Below are 18846 nucleotides of genomic sequence, written 5' to 3' on the forward strand. Positions count from 1 at the left end.
TACTACTAAAACTTATCCATGTTTTTAGCCACACATGGAAATTGGACTTATGGACCATTCTGCCTACAATTTTTCCCTCGTGGAGTTGAACATTGACTTTTGTACTTCGTTTTTGGGCCCATTTTACTTTTTATGTTATTATTGCTCTTCTCTCAAGTCATAAGCCAGCTTTAATGAGCAAGAATCTGCACTGTATTTGGGCCCCACATTATGTAGGCCTTAATAATGTGATTTTCAAATGGATGTTGGGCCTTATACGCGGATCCGCATTGTCAAGTCATTTTTAGCCGCGCTTGAGTGGTTAGTTGTTGCGTGTGTGCAACGAGTGATGCTTGGAATGTGTTCTCCTTCACGAGAGTTTTCCGAGACACTTTGAATCACTTAAAATGATTAAGGGATAAGTGAGATATGATTATCCAAAGATAATCCCTTGAGAGTGGAAAATATTTTACAAATCTTAAGTCCCATATTGGAAAGGAAAAGAGACTTCCTTAGCTTTATATAGCAACACACATATGTAGTGTTCACTTGTGTTGTATATGTATTGCTCCATCGCCTACGCGGGCGCGCAGGGGGTGCAAATTGTGTGGGCTTTCGAGGGGCAATCCGAGGCTTGCGAAGCCTTCGAGCTTGCCCGCGTGTGCGACGTTCGGACATGAATGTAGCCGAATATAGCCGGACTAATTTTGCTGTTTTTTATTTTCCGCTGGGCCTGGGCTCAAATAAATTAACTTACATTTTTATTTTTGTGTCGGACGAATTAATTAAATGATTATAGTTGATTGACCACCAACCTAATTAATTAACGCGCTTTAATTAATTATGGTAATTGTGTAGCGCACAAGTTTTTCCTCCCTATATAAACACCTCTAGGGCGTTAGGGTTAAACATACACAAACACACAGCCGTCCTTAAACACCTACCATCTAACCCGTGATAGTTTCTTGCTCGTTGATAGTGCCGACCTTCGGCATCGCCACTGCAATCCGTTTTATCCCGGGAGGCTTTTCGCTCGCACAATACGGCGAGGGCTAGTAAGCTTTAAGGAGACAGTTTTGCACTGGACTCAGATTTTTTTTCCTTCGCAATACACTTCATGTCTCAGTTCTTTTATCCTGTTATTCGATTATTTATTTTGCACACACACATATAACTACATTTATTTATGCACAGATTATTGGTAACAATCTTAAAGCTTATCATTATTTTAATCTGTGATTGACAAACCTATCTTGCGTGGTTTTTTGTTTAACAGACTAATGGAGAACGTGAACAATATGACTGGTAACAATGTGGTTGATCCCAACGCACAGATTGTAACATCTGATGGAGATCACCAGTCGCCGTTAAACCCTAACGCACAGGTACTTGTACCCGATGGGGGTCAGCAGACGGTTGGACATGTGCCTCCGGGACATGTGCCTTGGGGAAGAACGCCGTGGGGACATACTGTCGTTGGACAGTTCCATGTGCCTCTTGGACAAAATAGTGGTGTGCAAACAACGGCAGTACAGACACCTGTTGCACCTACTCATCCTGTAGCGCCTACTCATCCTGCTGTGCCTGCTGCACACGCTGAGAAACCTGAAAAGTTCAATGGATCGAACTTCAAACGCTGGCAGCAAAAGATGTTATATCTGACCACACTGAACCTTGATCGATATCTCAAGGAGGAAGTACCATTGCTCACTACTGAGAGTGATATGCAGACTGTGTATGCTATGAATGTCTGGAAGCACGCCGACTATATCTGTCGGAACTATGTGCTAAACTGTTTGGATGGTTCATTGTATAATGTATATTGCTCAAAAACATCAGCTAAGGTCTTATGGGAATCACTTGACCATAAGTATAAAACCGAGGATGTTGGGGCAAAGAAGTGGATTGCTGGTCGCTTTCTTGATTACAAGATGGCAGATTCTAAGACCGTGGTCAGTTAGGTGCAAGAACTATAAGTGATCATCTATGATATTCATGCTAAGGGGATGGTCATAAGTGAGTCCTTCCAAGTTGCTGCTGTGATTGAAAAGTTGCCGCCTGATACTGCACCATACTCCCCTCAGTCAAATGGAGTGGCTGAGAGGAAGAATCGCACTCTCAAAGAGATGATGAATGCGATGTTGCTAAGCTCTGGACTTCCACAGTCGATGTGGGGGAAAACCATCCTAAGCACAAATAATATCTTAAATATTACGATGCGCAAGAATAAGGATGTAAGTCATTATGAATTATAAACAAAAAGAAACCAAGTTATCAACACTTGAAAGTGTGGGGGTGCCTTGCAAAGGTACTAATCCCTACACCTAAAAAGGTGAAGATTGGTCCAAAGACTGTGGATTGTATCTTCGTCGGATATCCTCCACATAGCACTGCATATCGGTTTCTTGTTCATAAATCTAAGATTCCTGATATTCAAAAGAATACCATTATGGAATCAAAGAACGCCTCATTCTTTGAGACAACATTTCCATGTAATCCAGGAAACGAATAACCTACGACGTCTAAACGAACTCGTGAGTCTATAGAAGATAATAATGAGAGTGAAGAAAGTGAAGACGAAAATGTGGGGGTTGTGAGAAGGAGCAAAAGACAACATACGAAAAAATCCGATGGGTCTGATTTTATGACATATTTGCTCGAAGAAGTTGATTCGAAAACCTATAAGGAAGCGGTTACCTCACCGGATGGGCCTATGTGGAAAGAGGCCATCAAGAACTAAATTGATTCGATTATGCAGAATCATACTTGGGAATTAGTAGATTTGCCAAGCAGTTGTAAACCATTAGGTAGCAAGTGGGTGTTCAAGAAGAAGTTGAAAACCGATGGCACAATCGATAAATATAAGGCCGGACTTGTAATCAAAGGATACAAGCAACAAAAAGGCCTTGATTACTTCGATACATATTCTCCTGTAACGAGAATAGCATCCATAAGGATGATGTTTGATATCGCTGCAATGCGAAATCTAACAGTACATCAAATGGATGTGAAAACAACTTTTCTAAATGGGGATATAGATGAGGAAATCTATATGGAACAACCTGAAGGGTTTGTTGTCCCTGGACAAGAGAGAAAAGTCTATAAATTAGTGAAATCACTATATGGTCTAAAGCAAGCGCCTATGAAATGGCATAAAAAATTTGATGAGATCGTGCTGGCAAATGGCTTCAAAATTAATGAATGTGATAGTTGTGTCTATTACAAGGAAAACGAGAAAAGCTATATCAAGGAAAATGACAGCGGCTATGTCATGATGACATTGTATGTAGATGATCTACTTATTTCCGGAAGCAATGATAAAGTGATCAAATCTACTAAGGACATGTTGAAATCGAGATTCGACATGAAAGACATGGGACTAGCAAATGTTATTCTAGGAATTCAAATTTCTAGAATATCAGAGGGTCTCGCACGAAGTCAACCTCATTACGTTGACAAGATCTTAGAAAAGTTTCTTAAGGGTGACTTTGAGAAAGCTAGGACACATGTGGATACGACTTTACATCTATCCAAGAATAAAAGTGAAGGAGTCTCCCAAGTGGAATACTCGAGAATAATCGGAAGTCTGATGTACCTTATGAGTTGTACAAGACCGGACATTGCATACTCAATTAGCATGTTGAGTAGATTCACGAGTAATCCGGGAGCTGATTAGTGGAAAGTAATCATAAGCGTACTGAGGTATTTGAGGGGAACTTGAGACTATGGACAGCACTATAGCAGATATCCGGCAGTATTAGAGGGATATATTGCTGCAAACTGGATATCTAGCAAGAAGGCACTAAAGTCTACGAGTGGCTACGTATTTACACGAGCTAGAGCGGCAGTATCATGGAAATCCTCCAAGCAAACAGTGATAACTCATTCCACGATGGAAGCTGAGTTCGTGGCACTAGATAAATGCGCTGAAGTGGCTGAATATCTACGTCAATTTATGGAGGATATTCCAAGATGGCCAAAGGCTGTGACTGCAATATGGATATATTGTGATAGTCAATCCACTATTGGCAGAGCACAGAGCACGATGTATAATGGAAAGTCCCGTCATATACGACGACATAGTTCCATTAAACAATTAATCTCAACCGAAATTATCACCATTGACTATATATCAAAGGATAATATCGCGGATCCGCTAACCAAAGGGTTATCAAGAGAAGTGGTTGAGAAATCATCGAGGGGGATGGGCCTTAAGCCTATTGCTTAACGACATCATGGTGGACACCCAACCATTGCTGACTGGATATCCCAAGAACTTAGTTCAATGGGACAACTAAATCATGATGACCAAATCACTGTGGGGGTAACCCCTGGCCTGTTCCTATGATGAAAAACAGTGAGACCCGTAAGGTACGAGGTTAAGTTTTTGAGCTTTTAATGATCTTTGATGAATACATGAAGTTCAGAAGTGAACACATGGAATTCAGTTGAGTAAACGCGGGTTACTCTATAAGATAAAGATCACCTATGTGGGAGAGAAGTGGGGCCGCTTCAAAGGAGAATTGCGAGGCACAGTTCTTTAGAAACTCCTGCAGAACCAGGACGATGTTCCATGGCCAAAATGGACATACCCATGAGAGCTATACGAGTTAGAAAAGATATAGTGATAAGTATATCATTGTTTACACAAACGGTCGAACAATTCAAGGACAAGCACGTCTACTGTCTACCAGTAAAGTCGGTATGCTTACTCAAGCGAAGTTTCAAAGAGCATTCTCTACCTATCATATGTTATATCGGATCGAAAAAACTATCACCAAGTCAAACTCTGTGTCTGTCTATCTGATGTGTGCTACTGAAATATTAATCTCACTCATGTGGGGGATTGTTAGAAAATATGGGTATTACACCCCACATTTTCAAGTCATTTTGAGCCGCGCTTGAGTGGTTGGTTGTTGCGTGTGTGCAACGAGTGACGTTTGGAATGTGTTCTCCTTCACGAGAGCTTTTCGAGACACTTTGAATCACTCAAAATGATTAAGGGATGAGTGATATATGATTATCCAAAGATGGTCCCTGAAGAGTGGAAAATATTTTACAAAACCTTAAGTCCCACATTGGAAAGGAAAAGAGACTTCCTTAGCTTTATATAGCAACACACATATATGTAGTGTTCACTTGTGTTGTCTATGTGTTGCTCCATCGCCTACGCGGGCGCGGGGGGGGGGGGGAGGGGTGCAAATTGTGGGCTTTCGAGGGGAAATCCGAGGCTTGCGAACCTTCGAGCTTGCCCGCGTGTGCGACATGCGGACACGAATGTAGCAGAAAATTGGCATGAATAAAGTCGAACTAGTTTTGCTGTTTTTTATTTTCCGCTGGGCCTGGGCTCAAATAAATTGACTTACGTTTTTATTTTTGTGCCGGACGAATTAATTAATTGATTATAATTGATTGACCACCGACCTAATTAATTAACGCGTTTTAATTAATTATAGTAATTGTGTAGCGCGTTAGGGTTAAACACACACAAACACACACCCGTCCTTAAACACCTACCCTCTAACCCGTGATAGTTTCTTTTATCCCGTTATTTGATTATTTGTTTTGCACGCACACACCTATAACTATATTTGTTTATGCACGGATTATTGGTAAAATTATGTTCAACAAAGTTCATTATTTTATTCAAAAATCTTGAAAATCATACATGTACTGCATGTAGAGCTGGCCAAATGGGCGGGTTTGAACTGCTCATTCGGGACCGGTTCATACGGAAACCGTAAAAAATTCGGACCGAACCGGGCCGGTTCAAACCTGCCCAGCTCGCTAAATTAGGTGAACCGAACACGATTACTGATTTTAGAACCCGGGACCGCACGAGCCCGCACGAGCCAAGCCCGCACGAGCCGCAAGGATCAGGCAACTCGCACAGCCCGCACGAGCCCGCACAGCCCGCCCGCGGGTGTGCCACACGCGCCAACGTCTTCTTGCTCTGCTCTGCTTTCTGCCATGGCTCCAACGTCTTCTGATTTCTGCAGGTTAACGTTACACTCTGATTTCTACTGACTCCACCTCCAACTCCAAGGCTCCAACGGCACTCTGATTTCCCTATAAATATATACATACAAACAACACCAATTATTCACAGTTTCTTCGACCTCTCTGTTTCTCTCAATCTCAATTTCTCCGACTTCTTTCTCCTTTCTCCGACTTCTTTCTCCTTTCTCCATCTACAAACATAACCCATTCGAATATAAAATTTATAATTCAATCCCCATTCACAATTTTCAATTCAACAACAAAAATTCGAATATAAAAAAAAGGTAACAGATATTCGCGAACAGGAAAATGGAACAGGGAAGAGGGAGTATTTCTTCTCAAGGTTCAACCCCGTCGGCTTCGATGCTCCCGCCTCGACCCGGATCCACGTTTAATACCGAAGAAGGTATGTTATTTTCCTGTCGATTTTAACCAAAAACTATGAGTTTCTGCTTCTGTGATGTTAGATTTTGCTTTTGTGTGTTTTTTATTGTGTTTTTGATTTTGTATTCTATAGATTATAACTTATAATAAGTTTCTGCTTCTGTGTTTTGGTGAACTGAATTCAGCTTTACTAAATTTAAGTTTTGGTCAACTCAAGCTTTACTACTAATTCAACTTCTATAGTTTTTTTTGTGTATTATATTTATAATATATTGTTTATTCGTTTTGTAAATTTTATTTTTTTAATTGATGATTGTAATTTCGTTTTCTATTCGTTTTTATTCGTTTAATTGATGATTGTAATTTTTTTAATTGATGATTGTAATTTTTGTAATAGATTATAATTTTTTTATTCGTTTTTAATTTTTTTCTTTTTTTAATTTCTGTAGGTGCTACGAGTTCGAGACAATCATCGCACGTGTGGACATATTTTTCGAAAGAAGCTATGCCGGATAATCCGAATAGATTTAAAGTACATTGTTTGATTTGTGTACAAAATGGTAGACCACAACCACCATTTAGTTATGCTCGAGGGACCGGCACGTGAACACTAAGCCGACATTTGGAGAATATTCACTCTATTACGAAGGCGAGTCACGAAAGCGGAGAAGCACGAAGAGGTCCACAACAATCACAACTCGGTGGTTTTATGACATCAACAGGAGGTGGAGGTATGCCTTTTTCCTATAGTAGAGATAGAATGATCGAAAGTTTTGCTACTTTTGTTACACTAGACGAGTTACCATTTTCTCACGGTGAGAGTGATAATTTAGAATATATGATGAAAACTACGATAAATCCGACATTTAGAAAAATTCCTAGAAACACACTAAAACGACACACAATAACACAATATCATTGCGCTAGAGCACAATTAATTGAATTTTTTCGAGAATTTGATGGTATGGTTTCGTTAACTAGTGATTGTTGGAGTTCGAGTCAAGGTGAGCCTTATATATGTGTTACCGTTCATTGGATTGATGTCGATTACATGTTACAAAAACGAATTATTGCATTTGATGTTATGGACGAATCACACACCGGTTATAATATTATGTCTAATATTTTAGATACAATAAAGAATTTAATTTGTTTAACAAGTTATTCACAATTTCCTTAGATAATGCTGCTAATAACAACAAATGTATTAATTATATTAGGACCGAAATTCCTTTAGTTTTAGATGGAGTATTTTTACACATTAGATGTTGTGCTCACATAGTTAACTTAACGGCTCAAGTAGGAATTCAACAACTAACTAATTTATTAGAACCTATTAGGAAGGTAGTTAAGTATCTACGTTTGGCGGGTAAATATAGGTCTAGGTACAAGAAATTGTGTAAAGAAAATGGACTAAGGCCGAAAAAATGGGGTATCGATTGTCCTACAACATGGAGTTCGACATATAAATTACTTGTTGAAGCAATTAAATATAAACCCATTATTACAATCTTATATAACGACGATCCAATTCACCAATACGAAGAAGGAATTATTACCGAGGAAGATTGGGAATAAGCATCTACTGTACGTGACATACTTTATTGTTTTGCGCATGCTACTAAAGTTTTTTCTTATGTTTATGAACCAAATGTACACCATTGTATCATTGAATGTGTTAGCATTGTTACCACTTTAAAGGAATACGAAGAAAATGATAATTTTAGTGATATTATTAAGGATATGAAAATTAAATGGATCGAATACTTTACCGAATTTTCGTATATTTATGGTATTGCATGTCTTCTTGATCCCGGTGTTAGGAAGGAAGGTTTAGAAAATATGTTAGAACATTATTATGCAGTGTTAGGAGTTTCATATAATCATGTTTTATATGTAACTAATTGTTTAAATTTGTTGTTTCGTCTTATAGATATGTATGCTCAAAAAACTCAAAGTACTATACCACCGAAGAGCAGTAATACTTCTAGTAGGTTTAGTAGTACCATTTCATCTATACTAACCAAAAAACAAAAATGTAGAATTTCCGAGTCATCTACCGTACCTTCTTCTGCCACTAGTATGGTTCACAAATTTTTTTCATATAGTTATGAGTTAAATGATGATTTTGATATACTAACATGGTGGAAGAATCATGAGTTACAATTTCCGGTTTTAGCAAAAATTGTAAAGGATATTTTAGTTATCCCGGCTTCTACAATTGCATCTGAGTTCGCTTTTAGTGCAGGCAGAAGAGTGTTAGATGAGAAGAGATCCAGTCTTGCGCCAGACGTTGTAAAGATTTTAGTTTGCAAAAAGGATTGGGATCAAGCCGATAAAAGACAACAAGGAAGAAAAGAAGACTCTGACGATGACGACGAGCCATGGATGACAATGGATACTTCATCCGAATCAGGAACCTCAACTAGCGAACAACTTTAGAACAAATATAATGTAATTTTATTTAAAGTTTTAATATTATTTGATTTATAATTTTTTAACCAAAAAGTTAAACCTAGCTTAAATCCGTGCGATGTACGAGCTCCGTTAATATTTAAATAAATTTTAAATTTTATTTACCCAAATTATATATTAATTTTAATATATTTATATAAATATATAAAATATATAGATTTATAATAAAAATAATAAAATGATTAGAAAGGAGATGTAATCGTAGTTTGGTACGATAGATTTTGATCGTTGTTTAGAGGGATAAGGAGACTAAGTAATATATTAATTTGTAATTTAACATGTATATAATACTATTTTTTTTATTTTTGATAATTAAAATAGGGGAATAACCGTTTAATCAAAATATATACCTTTCTAGGTATTATATTATAGTATAAATTGAATAAATTTAAGACTTTATTACAGATACGAACAAGTAATTAACGGTTAAATTTCACAAAGCTAAAAAGTTTAATAAATTTCGCAAAGCTTCTTTGATAAGTTTTAGTAATTTTTTTTGTTAAATTTTGTAAAAATGTCTTTTATAAATGCAAGTCCATTTCATAAACAACACGGGACTTATAGGAGAAGCTTTCACGCAAAAAAAAAAAAAATACGGCGCGAAACTAAAAAAATGAAGCATTATTCTCCCTCCTATTTTTACTCTCTACATGAAGGAAATTGACAGGTTCAACCCGCGTGCCAGCCCGTGAACCGCCTGGCACGCACACGAACTCAGTGCCGAATCCGGGTTATCTTCTGTCAGCTCAAACCCAGCCCGGCCCGATTCGTTCGCCTTCTAGTGCCGGTTCAGTGTTGATATTTCCCAACCCGCTACAAACCCGGCCCGGCCCGCACGACCCACACGGATGGCCACCTCTAACTGCATGTAGAACATTACAAAATGTTTTATTGTACAAAATATGTTTAGTTTGTAGAACATTCGTTCAAATTGCACAACATGCACATTATACTTATTAAATTTAAATGATTTTCAACAATTTTAATGAATTAGTGATATTCGTAAAACATATTTCACAAAATAATATATTTGATAGTATTTTGATTGCACAACATAGGTCGTTTTCGAGATGTCCGATAAAAATGTGGTCTACATGTAACTTTTATAGCCAAAATAAATATAGGAAGATCCATTTTTCTGTACGTAGCCCAATGTGCGTAACAGTTGGGCCTATTCTTGACAAGAGAATGTCCAAAAGAGTAAAATTAACCAACCCAGCTCGCAAGAATAATAACCCATAAGCAATACCTGAAAAATGTTCGAATGTAGGGAAGCAGACAGCAGTTTCTAACCAATGATTAATTAAGCTCTCTCTCTCTCTCTCTCTCTCTCTCTCTCTCTCTCTCTCTCATCTCTCTCCCGCCCCCTCTCTCCCGCCCCCTCTCTCTGACACCTCTCTCTCTCTCTCTCTCTCTCTCTCTCTCTCTCTCTCTCTCTCTCTCCCTCCCTCTCCCTCTCTAACATCTCTCTCCCGCCCCTCTCTCCCGTCTCCCTCTCTCCCCCCCTCTCTCCCCCGCTCTCCCTCTCTCTCTCTCTAACACACACCCGATGGCGCTGCGGGGATCGAACGAGGTAATTAGTCCCTCACTTCTTTATATTTAATTTTCTAATTATCTTTTTCAATTCGATCAACCAGGGTTTATAATATTTGCTTAAATTTTTTCTCAATATCATTCTGTGAATATGTTTCAAAATAGATGATCCCCACTTTCGATTGTGTAAATTTAGTAATTTATAGGGTTTAGTGACAACACAAAATTCTAATTTTAAAATTATGCGGTTATATCGATTCAGGTCGGACTTCGTATGCTCCTTTATCCGTTTAGTACTAACATTGTCGTTCGGACAGCTTGGTAAGCTCATAATTCTACTCGGTTACATTTTCGTTCGTTTTTAATGTTATAAAGGTTGTATTTTTATGAAGGTTATATTAATCGGGGATAAATGGTTTTGGTTTGGTTATGTTACTTTTTCGTTATTTGCGATGATTGTATTTATAATATCGGTTGTGTTATTCGAGCTGAGATATTGTTTGTAACTTTGTAAGGCTAATTTGTGAAAGAGATGATGAGTATGTTACTTGTTCGTTACTTATAATATTGGTTGTGTTAATTAAGCTGAGATATAGTTTGTTAGGCTAATTTGTGTGACATGATGAGTTTGTAAATATTTATTTATGGTTGAGTAAATGTATTGTCCAGCTGTTCTGTTGGTGCAGTTCTACCTGTTTACTCGACATTTAAAGCAATTGAGACGAAAGATCAAAATGAGCAACAAAGGTGGCTTGTATATTGGGCAGGTTAGTCGTACTGATGAATGATGATAGTATGCTATTAAGCTAGTATATATTTTGAGTTTACCATTATGTCATTGTGTTTTATTTCAAGTTCTACGATTGATCAATATGTGGTAACATGTTTAAGAACTTGCGTCGCTCATTACCTTTTGTTACACTTTTACTAGGCATAGTGTTATATATTTGTATCATTTAACATGCCCCCAATTTACGATATATGTTGTGACTTTTTTTGTCTAACGCTTGTATGTTTCACGTGGTTATGGAATTTACTGACCCTTTTTTAACGAACATATGTAATTAAATGATTGTGAAATAGTCAATTAATTGACACTGTAGTCCAATTCATGCAACTCTCCTTTGTTGTGATTATATTTCTATGATATATGTAAATCCCTAGCCCCTAATTACAATTTGTTATCTGTGACCTTTTTTATTTATTTTCCCTTTGCTTAAACTATGTATTGATTGCAGCATATGGATCTTTCACAGTTGCAGAAAGCTTTGCGGACAAACTAATCTCCTGGTACATTTTCACCCAACCGGGTTTTGTCTATATAAATTTCAGTTAGTAAAATTTTCATCATGATAGTATTCTGTTGTGCATTGGAGGTTTGTTGTGGGACCTTTAGAAGTTTATATATATACGAGTATAAATGATTAATGGAAGGGTGCTCTATTGTTGAGTGAAGGTGAATTCAATGGTTATGTACCCTGTCAGCATCTTGCACCCTTGTTTTTACTTTGCCCAAGATAAATTTGTGTTTGCCGTAAATACTGTTGGGGTAATACATGATGATTGAAAAATAATTGGGATTCCACATTTTAATTGTTTGTCTTTATATTTCATGAGGTACATATCTCATTGAGTTCGTCTTTCTGGAATTTGCAGGTTTCCGTTATACTATCATATGAAGCTTGCATTTCTTATTTGGCTCCAGCTCCCATCTGTTAATGTAAGAGTTAACACCCCCCCCCCCCACCATGGCACACATTAATGTTTTATAATAATATACATGTAAAAAATGTTACGGCGATGCCACTTCTTTTTACTCAGTTTCTCTGGGGTGTGTATAGCACTGTAATTTACTTGCGTTGAATTATAAAGATTTTTCAAGCCGGGTAAAACAATTGTACAATATCTGTTTAACAGGGAGCGAGGCAGTTGTATACGAGTCATATACGCCCTTTCCTCTTGCGGCATCAAACAAGACTCGACCAAATTGTAGGAGTTTTATATCATCAGATGGTAAGCCCTCTTACTACCCTCGCATTTTTTACGGAAACAGATATACTAAAGTTACGTGAAAGGCTGATCCGTGTATCGTACTAATTTTCTAATGCCTATAACCCATAGAGAGTAACATAGTATTATATATAATTAAATCTTAGCAATTTTGGACTTGATAAAATTAGTTTATTTTGAAGTTTGATTACACATTCTCAAAAAATCAGTAACCGTGCTAATTTGTTATTCATCACGATTCCTATTTCCGACTGGAAGAACAAATTATATAAGTGCTGTTCCTGCATGTGTAATAAATCGCGATATCTTTTTGTGATTTTGGGTTTTCAGGGAAGATTTTTTAGTGCACGCGAGGCAGAGTTGCAGTTTGCAAAAGCTATTGGAACAAAAATCATAGTATCAGGTAATATTTTATATACTCCGTTTGGTTTTACTCTTTTCCGTTTAACCTTGTACTGTTGCACTAGTGGAACTTGGTATTGTATTATAAATTTTGACATTTTCACCCCATGAATCAGCCAACCATATTGTTAGGGATATCATTCATCCAAACCAAAGTCCAGCAAATCGTATGATTGAAGCTCCACCGAGACACGAAGAAGCTTCTGATTCAGAACACGAAGAATGATGCAGTGAAGAAATCATTTGTCCACTTTATCTGAAAAATTCAAATGTTGGTATCTTTTTGAGGTTGATACATGTTGGCTGAACATGAAAACATGTAGCATAATGTGGATCGCTTAGCTTTTGGCAGTTGTAGTCTAGTTGTAAATATATATTTTCTTACGTTTGCACTTTACCTATGTGGAACATGTACATACATGAATTTGTTCTCTTGTGGATGAAATAGATTCTAGATGTGTAGACGATCATGCAGGAAACCTATATTTAGAGGCTTTGTATTTACAATACTATGAAGTTGCATCATTTAAGTGTTTCTTGTATATATATTTAATTTTTATAAAGTCACCTTGTCATGTAGAGTGGCCGTATATTTAATATCTGGTTTTAGCTCTAGATTACGATATTGCTGCTGCTAGTTTGTTAAATAAGATAAGATGAATTTCGGTTGCAAGGACTAGTGAATTTCATGCTGTTTTAGGATTAAAATTTTGCATCTTTAAGAAAGTTCTGACTACATGTATTGTTGCTTTTCTGATATTGAGAGTGTACTTGCAAAATCTCTCTGTTCACCTTTATCACGATTCAGTCGTGGAGTCGATGAAAAGATGTCATCAAAACATGACAGTTATGTGTATGACGAGGGTTTTGTCGAATTATCAATGTGCTGGGCTCGTGTTGCTCATACAATGTGTTTTTAATTACTTGTTTGAATGTGTTTGTAATATAAATACTCAATATGCCTAGCATGTAGATTTTTTTTTGACAAATATGACATATAGCCCTAACGTAATACCTGATACGACGGAGGATAAACTCTTAACCACTTAAACTATTCAATCGTTCTCGGCTTGCATGTAGATTAGATACTAAATACTCAGTTAAACATCCATGAATATGAGTAATTCCGCTTCTACTTTCTAAAAGTTGATCCGGAGCAGCATCCCTCGAGCATTCTATGTTTCAAGAAAATATAAAAGAGTCCAACCCCATCACAAAAAGCACCTGTAATTTTTAAAATCCGGCCACATGAGAGTTGTATGAATATCTACCTCTAGTAATGAATTGAAGGTAGAGTTTGCAATTCGTTCGTTTCGTGTACTTTTATGTCGCGTACTTTCGTGTTTCGTGTCATGAATGTCTAATCTAAACTCGAACTGTTAAGGATTCGTTTTGTTTCGTGTTCGTATACGTTTCATGTCGTGTTTCGTGTAATTTAAAATTTTTAATAATAAAAATAAAGATAAATAAAATATATATTTAAATATTAAGTTTTCACTAGTCGAGTCTTAAGTTAATAAGTCATAAAGACTCAAGTGCAGTCAAATCTTATGAAATTTAAATTTGAATCTATTTTGTATCTATATTCTGTAAATATTATATGTAAAATATATGTATTCATATAATTTTGATAAATTTATTTAAATATTTATTTATTTCGTGTACTTTCGTTTCGTGTCAGGTACCCAAGTGTAAACTCAAAACCGACACTAAATTGTACTTTCGTGTTCGTGTACCAAAAATGTCAAACCAAACCCGTTATTTTCGTGTCGTTTTCGTGTCATGTACGAAATTGCCGGCTCTAATCGAAGGGAAGAGATAGAATTATAAACATTGTCATCCCCCTCCCAATTCCAATATAGCAGATCGCAGATGAATTTACGAGAAAGAAATATGCAGATAGAAAAGATACCATATAAGGAAAACGGAGAACATAATAACTTGCAGTGCTGCAAATTCGAAAAAATATGTCCAACTGTCTGCAAAATTCTCGGAAATATAGGTACCCAAGCGTTTTGTACACAGTTGAATACAACAATTCAAAAAACATCAAAATTTAAAATTAATTAATGAGAATTAGCTTCTTCTATATCTGAACTTGTATCCACACTCTGATCATCAGATGAGGATTCACTTGGAATATCATCCTCCTTATCTGGATTTTGAGCTTCGAACTTGGCATATTCAGCTGGATCGCACATTTCCTTTATCTCTTTCTGTTTTATTTAAAACAAGTTAATAGTAAATACAAGGCAATTTGTTTGGAAACATGTGGAGGTTGAATAAAATTTAGAATATCACTTAAATACATATCGGATGAAGTTTAGATTGTGTACCAATAAGGCCTTGTTTTCTCTACGTAATCTGATACAATCTTTGGAGTAATTGTTCAGGGCTTCTTTCAGTTCTGAAGTTTCACTGCTTAACGTATTAGCAACTGCTTGTAACTTTTCACACTCCTGCTGTGTAGCATTTGAATTAATGTAAGCGAGGGTCCTTTTATATATATTATAAACTGGTTTGACTGTCAAAGCTATAGACTTACTTAAAGATAAGCAATATATATAGTTAGATTTTACTAGTGAGAAAGTTATTGATATATCTCCAAGATTTTCAATTTCAAGATCACCCCAGCTTGGGTGCTAGTAAACTTATACAAACCTTTTGGCGAATTCTACGCCTCCTCGCAGCTAAAGTATTGGCATGTCTTTTCCTGATTTTTTCCAGTTCTTTTTCGTCCTGCCAAAAGAACAGTTGTATTGGTAAAATATTTAACACTGATACACAGAAAACTTGTAATACTTTATTATAAAAAAGTTATATTCAATGTTGGTTAAAAAGACTTGACAGCGATGAAAAGAACGATGCTGCAACATACCTGTGTTGAGGCATCTCCAATACGTTTACCTTCTAAAACCGGAGAAACACTAGTCACAGTACTTCTCACAACCATGGACTCTGGTATGACACGTGATGCATTTGAGTTTATCACATTTAAGTTGGATACAGACACTAATGTATGTCCATGTGATGTTTCTTGATTTGCAAATATCTTTTCAGTGTTTGTTCCTGTGCCGAGAGTCCAAATTATGAGTTGATTGAATAAATGTTATTTCGAACCAAAAGGTTCTGGAGCATTAAATAAAGTGACAGAACGATGATTCATCAATGCAAATGCTAATATGGAATGGTTCAACAATATTTGAACCCTCACGAAAACAATTGATTGTATGAGATTTTTTTTTGACATTAGTTTGTATGAGATTTATGTTTACCTTCTGCAACCACACAATATAACAAAGGCTTTTGACCAGCGCCACCAGATTCTTGTTCTTTTTGACACTCCTATAACAGTGGGAAAGCGCATAAAGTAAATAAATATTTAAACTCTGGCATAATACTTATACATCAGGCCTACTATCATTACTGAGATAAGAATTACGAGCATAGAAGTTTTAGAAGAAACTTCCTAAACATACCTTACGCTGATCCAATTCTTCATGTTTGTCTGATGCTTGATTATGTGCACTGTAGAAGGCCAAATAACAACGATTATGAAACAAATTTCTCGGGATATAATATCTAACTAAGTTTAGAAAAAAGCATAAGCTACCTTGCTAGTGTGTTTTGAAATTCAGAGGCATGAATTATCTTGTTATTTCCTTCTGACCTCTCTGTTAAATTTTCCCTGCTCTTGCTGCTTCTTCCCTCCGTACCGGGAGAGATGGTTTCTACACAATCCTGATGGTTAAAAAAACACCAACTTGTTGTAATGTTGTATGCAAAAGCTGAATAATTTGTAAAAAGTGTAGCCTTGATTTGAATTCAATTCAGATGTAAAATGAGAGACAGAAAGCATGGAATTTAAGTATTACCTCAACTGGATTTATGTGATGAAGAAATATATGAGGATAACTGGAGGTAGCACTCTGGCGATAAACAGAAAAGTATAAGAACTTCTTCAGTCCATGTAGAAAACTGATAAAAAAAATCAAAGTCTGAGTACGTACCTGGTTTCCAGTTGCATGAGGAGCAGCAATCGAAGAAAAAAACGGGATAGGATTTTCCAGAGGGGCATTAATAGGTGGGAAGAACGAATACTCGTATAAGAGAGGCGCAGTTTCACGATTTGCCTGTACACAAAGGTATGTCACGGATGAGTAGAAAAACATTTCCTTCAAAGTTGCAAGTAAAAACAAGACTGTACATATCGATTATATAACAAAACATAGCTAGCAAAATAAGGTCTTTCAGTCTGTAGAACTGTTAAGTTGTACTGTACAATTCAATTGTTTTCCTGATAATATTTTTGCTATCATAATAAATGTGCTACATTTATAATTTCTTATTTCAGTGTTTCCAGAGCAAAATTGACAGAGAGACAAACAAGAGGGCAAACCTCGTTAGGAATATGTTGTCCTAAAGGTTTCCAAGATTCTGTGCCTTTATCAGTCATCAATGGGACAGAAGCCGAGTCGTTCTCACCGGTTCCCATCAGCTTAAAAGAAAACCCTTAATCGATAGACTTGATTGAATCTTATTACTACCTCCAGAGGCTGAAACAAACAAGCAACTATATAACTGAGTTTGTTCGATACATGTTATTTTTGCAACCTACTTCCACCCAAACAAATTTAACATTTAAGTATTGTAATATTTGAATTAATGACCAGAACATTCACTTCCATGCTAAAAAGAAATCATTGAAATTAAATGTTTCGATGTATTAAATGCTTAGTTTGAAGAGGGGTGAGGGGAGAAAAACCTAGTAGTCTAGTACATGGTTTTATATCCTAAATTCACCATAAAGCAATCCCATTTAATTTAGGCAGTTCATTCACAGTTCACTGTACTTGACTAAAACAATCACAACAAACTTGAGCTTGGCCTAAATGGCTAAATACATAATTGCAGAAAAGTCTCAGACTTTGACTCCCCCATATACTATAAAACTGCGAAAATTCGATTACAATGTAATCCGTGGGAAAAAAATTCTAAACGAAATCAAGCAAGAAATTAACGGTACATGGTTTTTATAGTTTAGGCAGTCACATTAACTGTACTTAAACTAAAATAATCACAACTTGAGCTTGACCTAAATATATAATTGCAGAAAAGACTCGGACTTTTAGTCACCCTTAAAACCATTAAACTGCGATAATTCGATCACAATGTAATCCATGGGGGGGAAATTCAACACAAAATTAACCAAGAAATTAAAATTTTCCGAACAATAACTCCAAACAAGTACAAAACAGACTTCCCAAGATTTAAACATTAAAACTTTAGCCTCCAAAAAATCACAATATTATAGAACACAATCTCCAAAATTCGAAACACAAAATCACAGATAGCTTAGTGACAAATCCCCATTCCTCACTCTCGAAAAACATCGAAAACTAGACCTTAACATACAACATTCAAAATAAAAAAATTCTACCCATAATTCAACACAATAATTTCAATAAATCACCAATATATCAGTAAAGCAAGCACCAAAACAAATTAACATAGCCCTGTTCATCTACAGCTCATATAAACATGTATACATCAAATTTACACAACAAATTAACAGATAAACATAACACATTATTAAACAAGAAAAGCATTACTAAACAGTAAACAACAGTAATAACTGTAATTAAATATTTATTTCAATAAAAATCACAAATTTAAAGATTATGGGTATAAAAAATACTCACAGCTTCCAATTTGAAGAACAGAAACAACCCACGAAGCAATGTGTCTGTATGTGTTTGTGTGTTTTTATATTGAATGGAGAGAGAGAGAGAGAGAGCGAGAGAGAGAGAGAGGGAGAGAGAGCGAGTGGGAGAGAGAGAGAGAGAGAGGGAGAGAGAGAGAGAGAGGGAGGGAGAGAGAGCGAGTGGGAGAGAGAGAGAGAGGGGGGGAGGGGGAGGGGGAGGGGGAGAGAGAGAGAGAGAGAGACCCTAAAACTGATGGCGCGAGACTAATAAGTTGTGCAGGAATATGATTTTATTTTGTTTTTGAAATATTTACTTTTATAAGGATAGAATAATCTTAGGGATAGTGAATCTACGGTTG

General features: G+C 36.4%; 2 protein-coding genes across 3 annotated transcripts; one reads left to right on the forward strand and one right to left on the reverse strand.

Annotated features, from left to right (window-relative positions):
- Positions 1-10112: 10112 nt before the first annotated feature.
- Positions 10113-13346, forward strand: LOC141682495 (HVA22-like protein k). Its single transcript, XM_074487191.1, has 8 exons — positions 10113-10411; positions 10634-10692; positions 11041-11138; positions 11610-11661; positions 12028-12091; positions 12289-12384; positions 12712-12784; positions 12900-13346. Exons 1-8 carry the CDS (start codon positions 10388-10390, stop codon positions 13007-13009), a joined length of 576 nt encoding a protein of 191 aa, XP_074343292.1. The 5' UTR covers positions 10113-10387; the 3' UTR covers positions 13010-13346.
- A 1337-nt stretch (positions 13347-14683) lies between these two features.
- LOC141684712 (uncharacterized) lies at positions 14684-18684 on the reverse strand. 2 transcript variants are annotated; one of them, XM_074489806.1, is made up of 11 exons: positions 18486-18684; positions 17183-17339; positions 16794-16916; positions 16659-16712; positions 16397-16524; positions 16263-16311; positions 16059-16128; positions 15662-15852; positions 15445-15522; positions 15120-15242; positions 14684-14999 (listed from the first exon to the last, which is right to left on the reverse strand). In XM_074489806.1, exons 2-11 carry the CDS (start codon positions 17276-17278, stop codon positions 14850-14852), a joined length of 1062 nt encoding a protein of 353 aa, XP_074345907.1. In that variant the 5' UTR covers positions 17279-17339; positions 18486-18684; the 3' UTR covers positions 14684-14849. The 2 variants fall into 2 exon arrangements, with proteins under 2 accessions (XP_074345907.1, XP_074345906.1); XM_074489805.1 differs by having other exon boundaries at positions 15120-15245.
- Between the last annotated feature and the right edge of the window lie 162 nt (positions 18685-18846).

This window comes from Apium graveolens, chromosome 9, assembly GCF_009905375.1.
Source record: "Apium graveolens cultivar Ventura chromosome 9, ASM990537v1, whole genome shotgun sequence".
NCBI lineage: Eukaryota > Viridiplantae > Streptophyta > Magnoliopsida > Apiales > Apiaceae > Apium > Apium graveolens.

Coding starts and splice junctions, on each gene's coding strand:
- LOC141682495 (XM_074487191.1), top strand. CDS start 10,388: ATGGCGCTGCGGGGATCGAACGAG. Junction 11,662..12,027: donor GCGGACAAACTAATCTCCTG/GTACATTTTCAC, acceptor TGGAATTTGCAG/GTTTCCGTTATACTATCATA. Junction 12,785..12,899: donor AACAAAAATCATAGTATCAG/GTAATATTTTAT, acceptor CCCATGAATCAG/CCAACCATATTGTTAGGGAT.
- LOC141684712 (XM_074489805.1), bottom strand. CDS start 17,278: ATGGGAACCGGTGAGAACGACTCGGCTTCTGTCCCATTGATGACTGAT. Junction 16,129..16,262: donor AAGAATTGGATCAGCGTAAG/GTATGTTTAGGA, acceptor CCACTGTTATAG/GAGTGTCAAAAAGAACAAGA. Junction 15,523..15,661: donor TTGGAGATGCCTCAACACAG/GTATGTTGCAGC, acceptor TTCTTTTGGCAG/GACGAAAAAGAACTGGAAAA.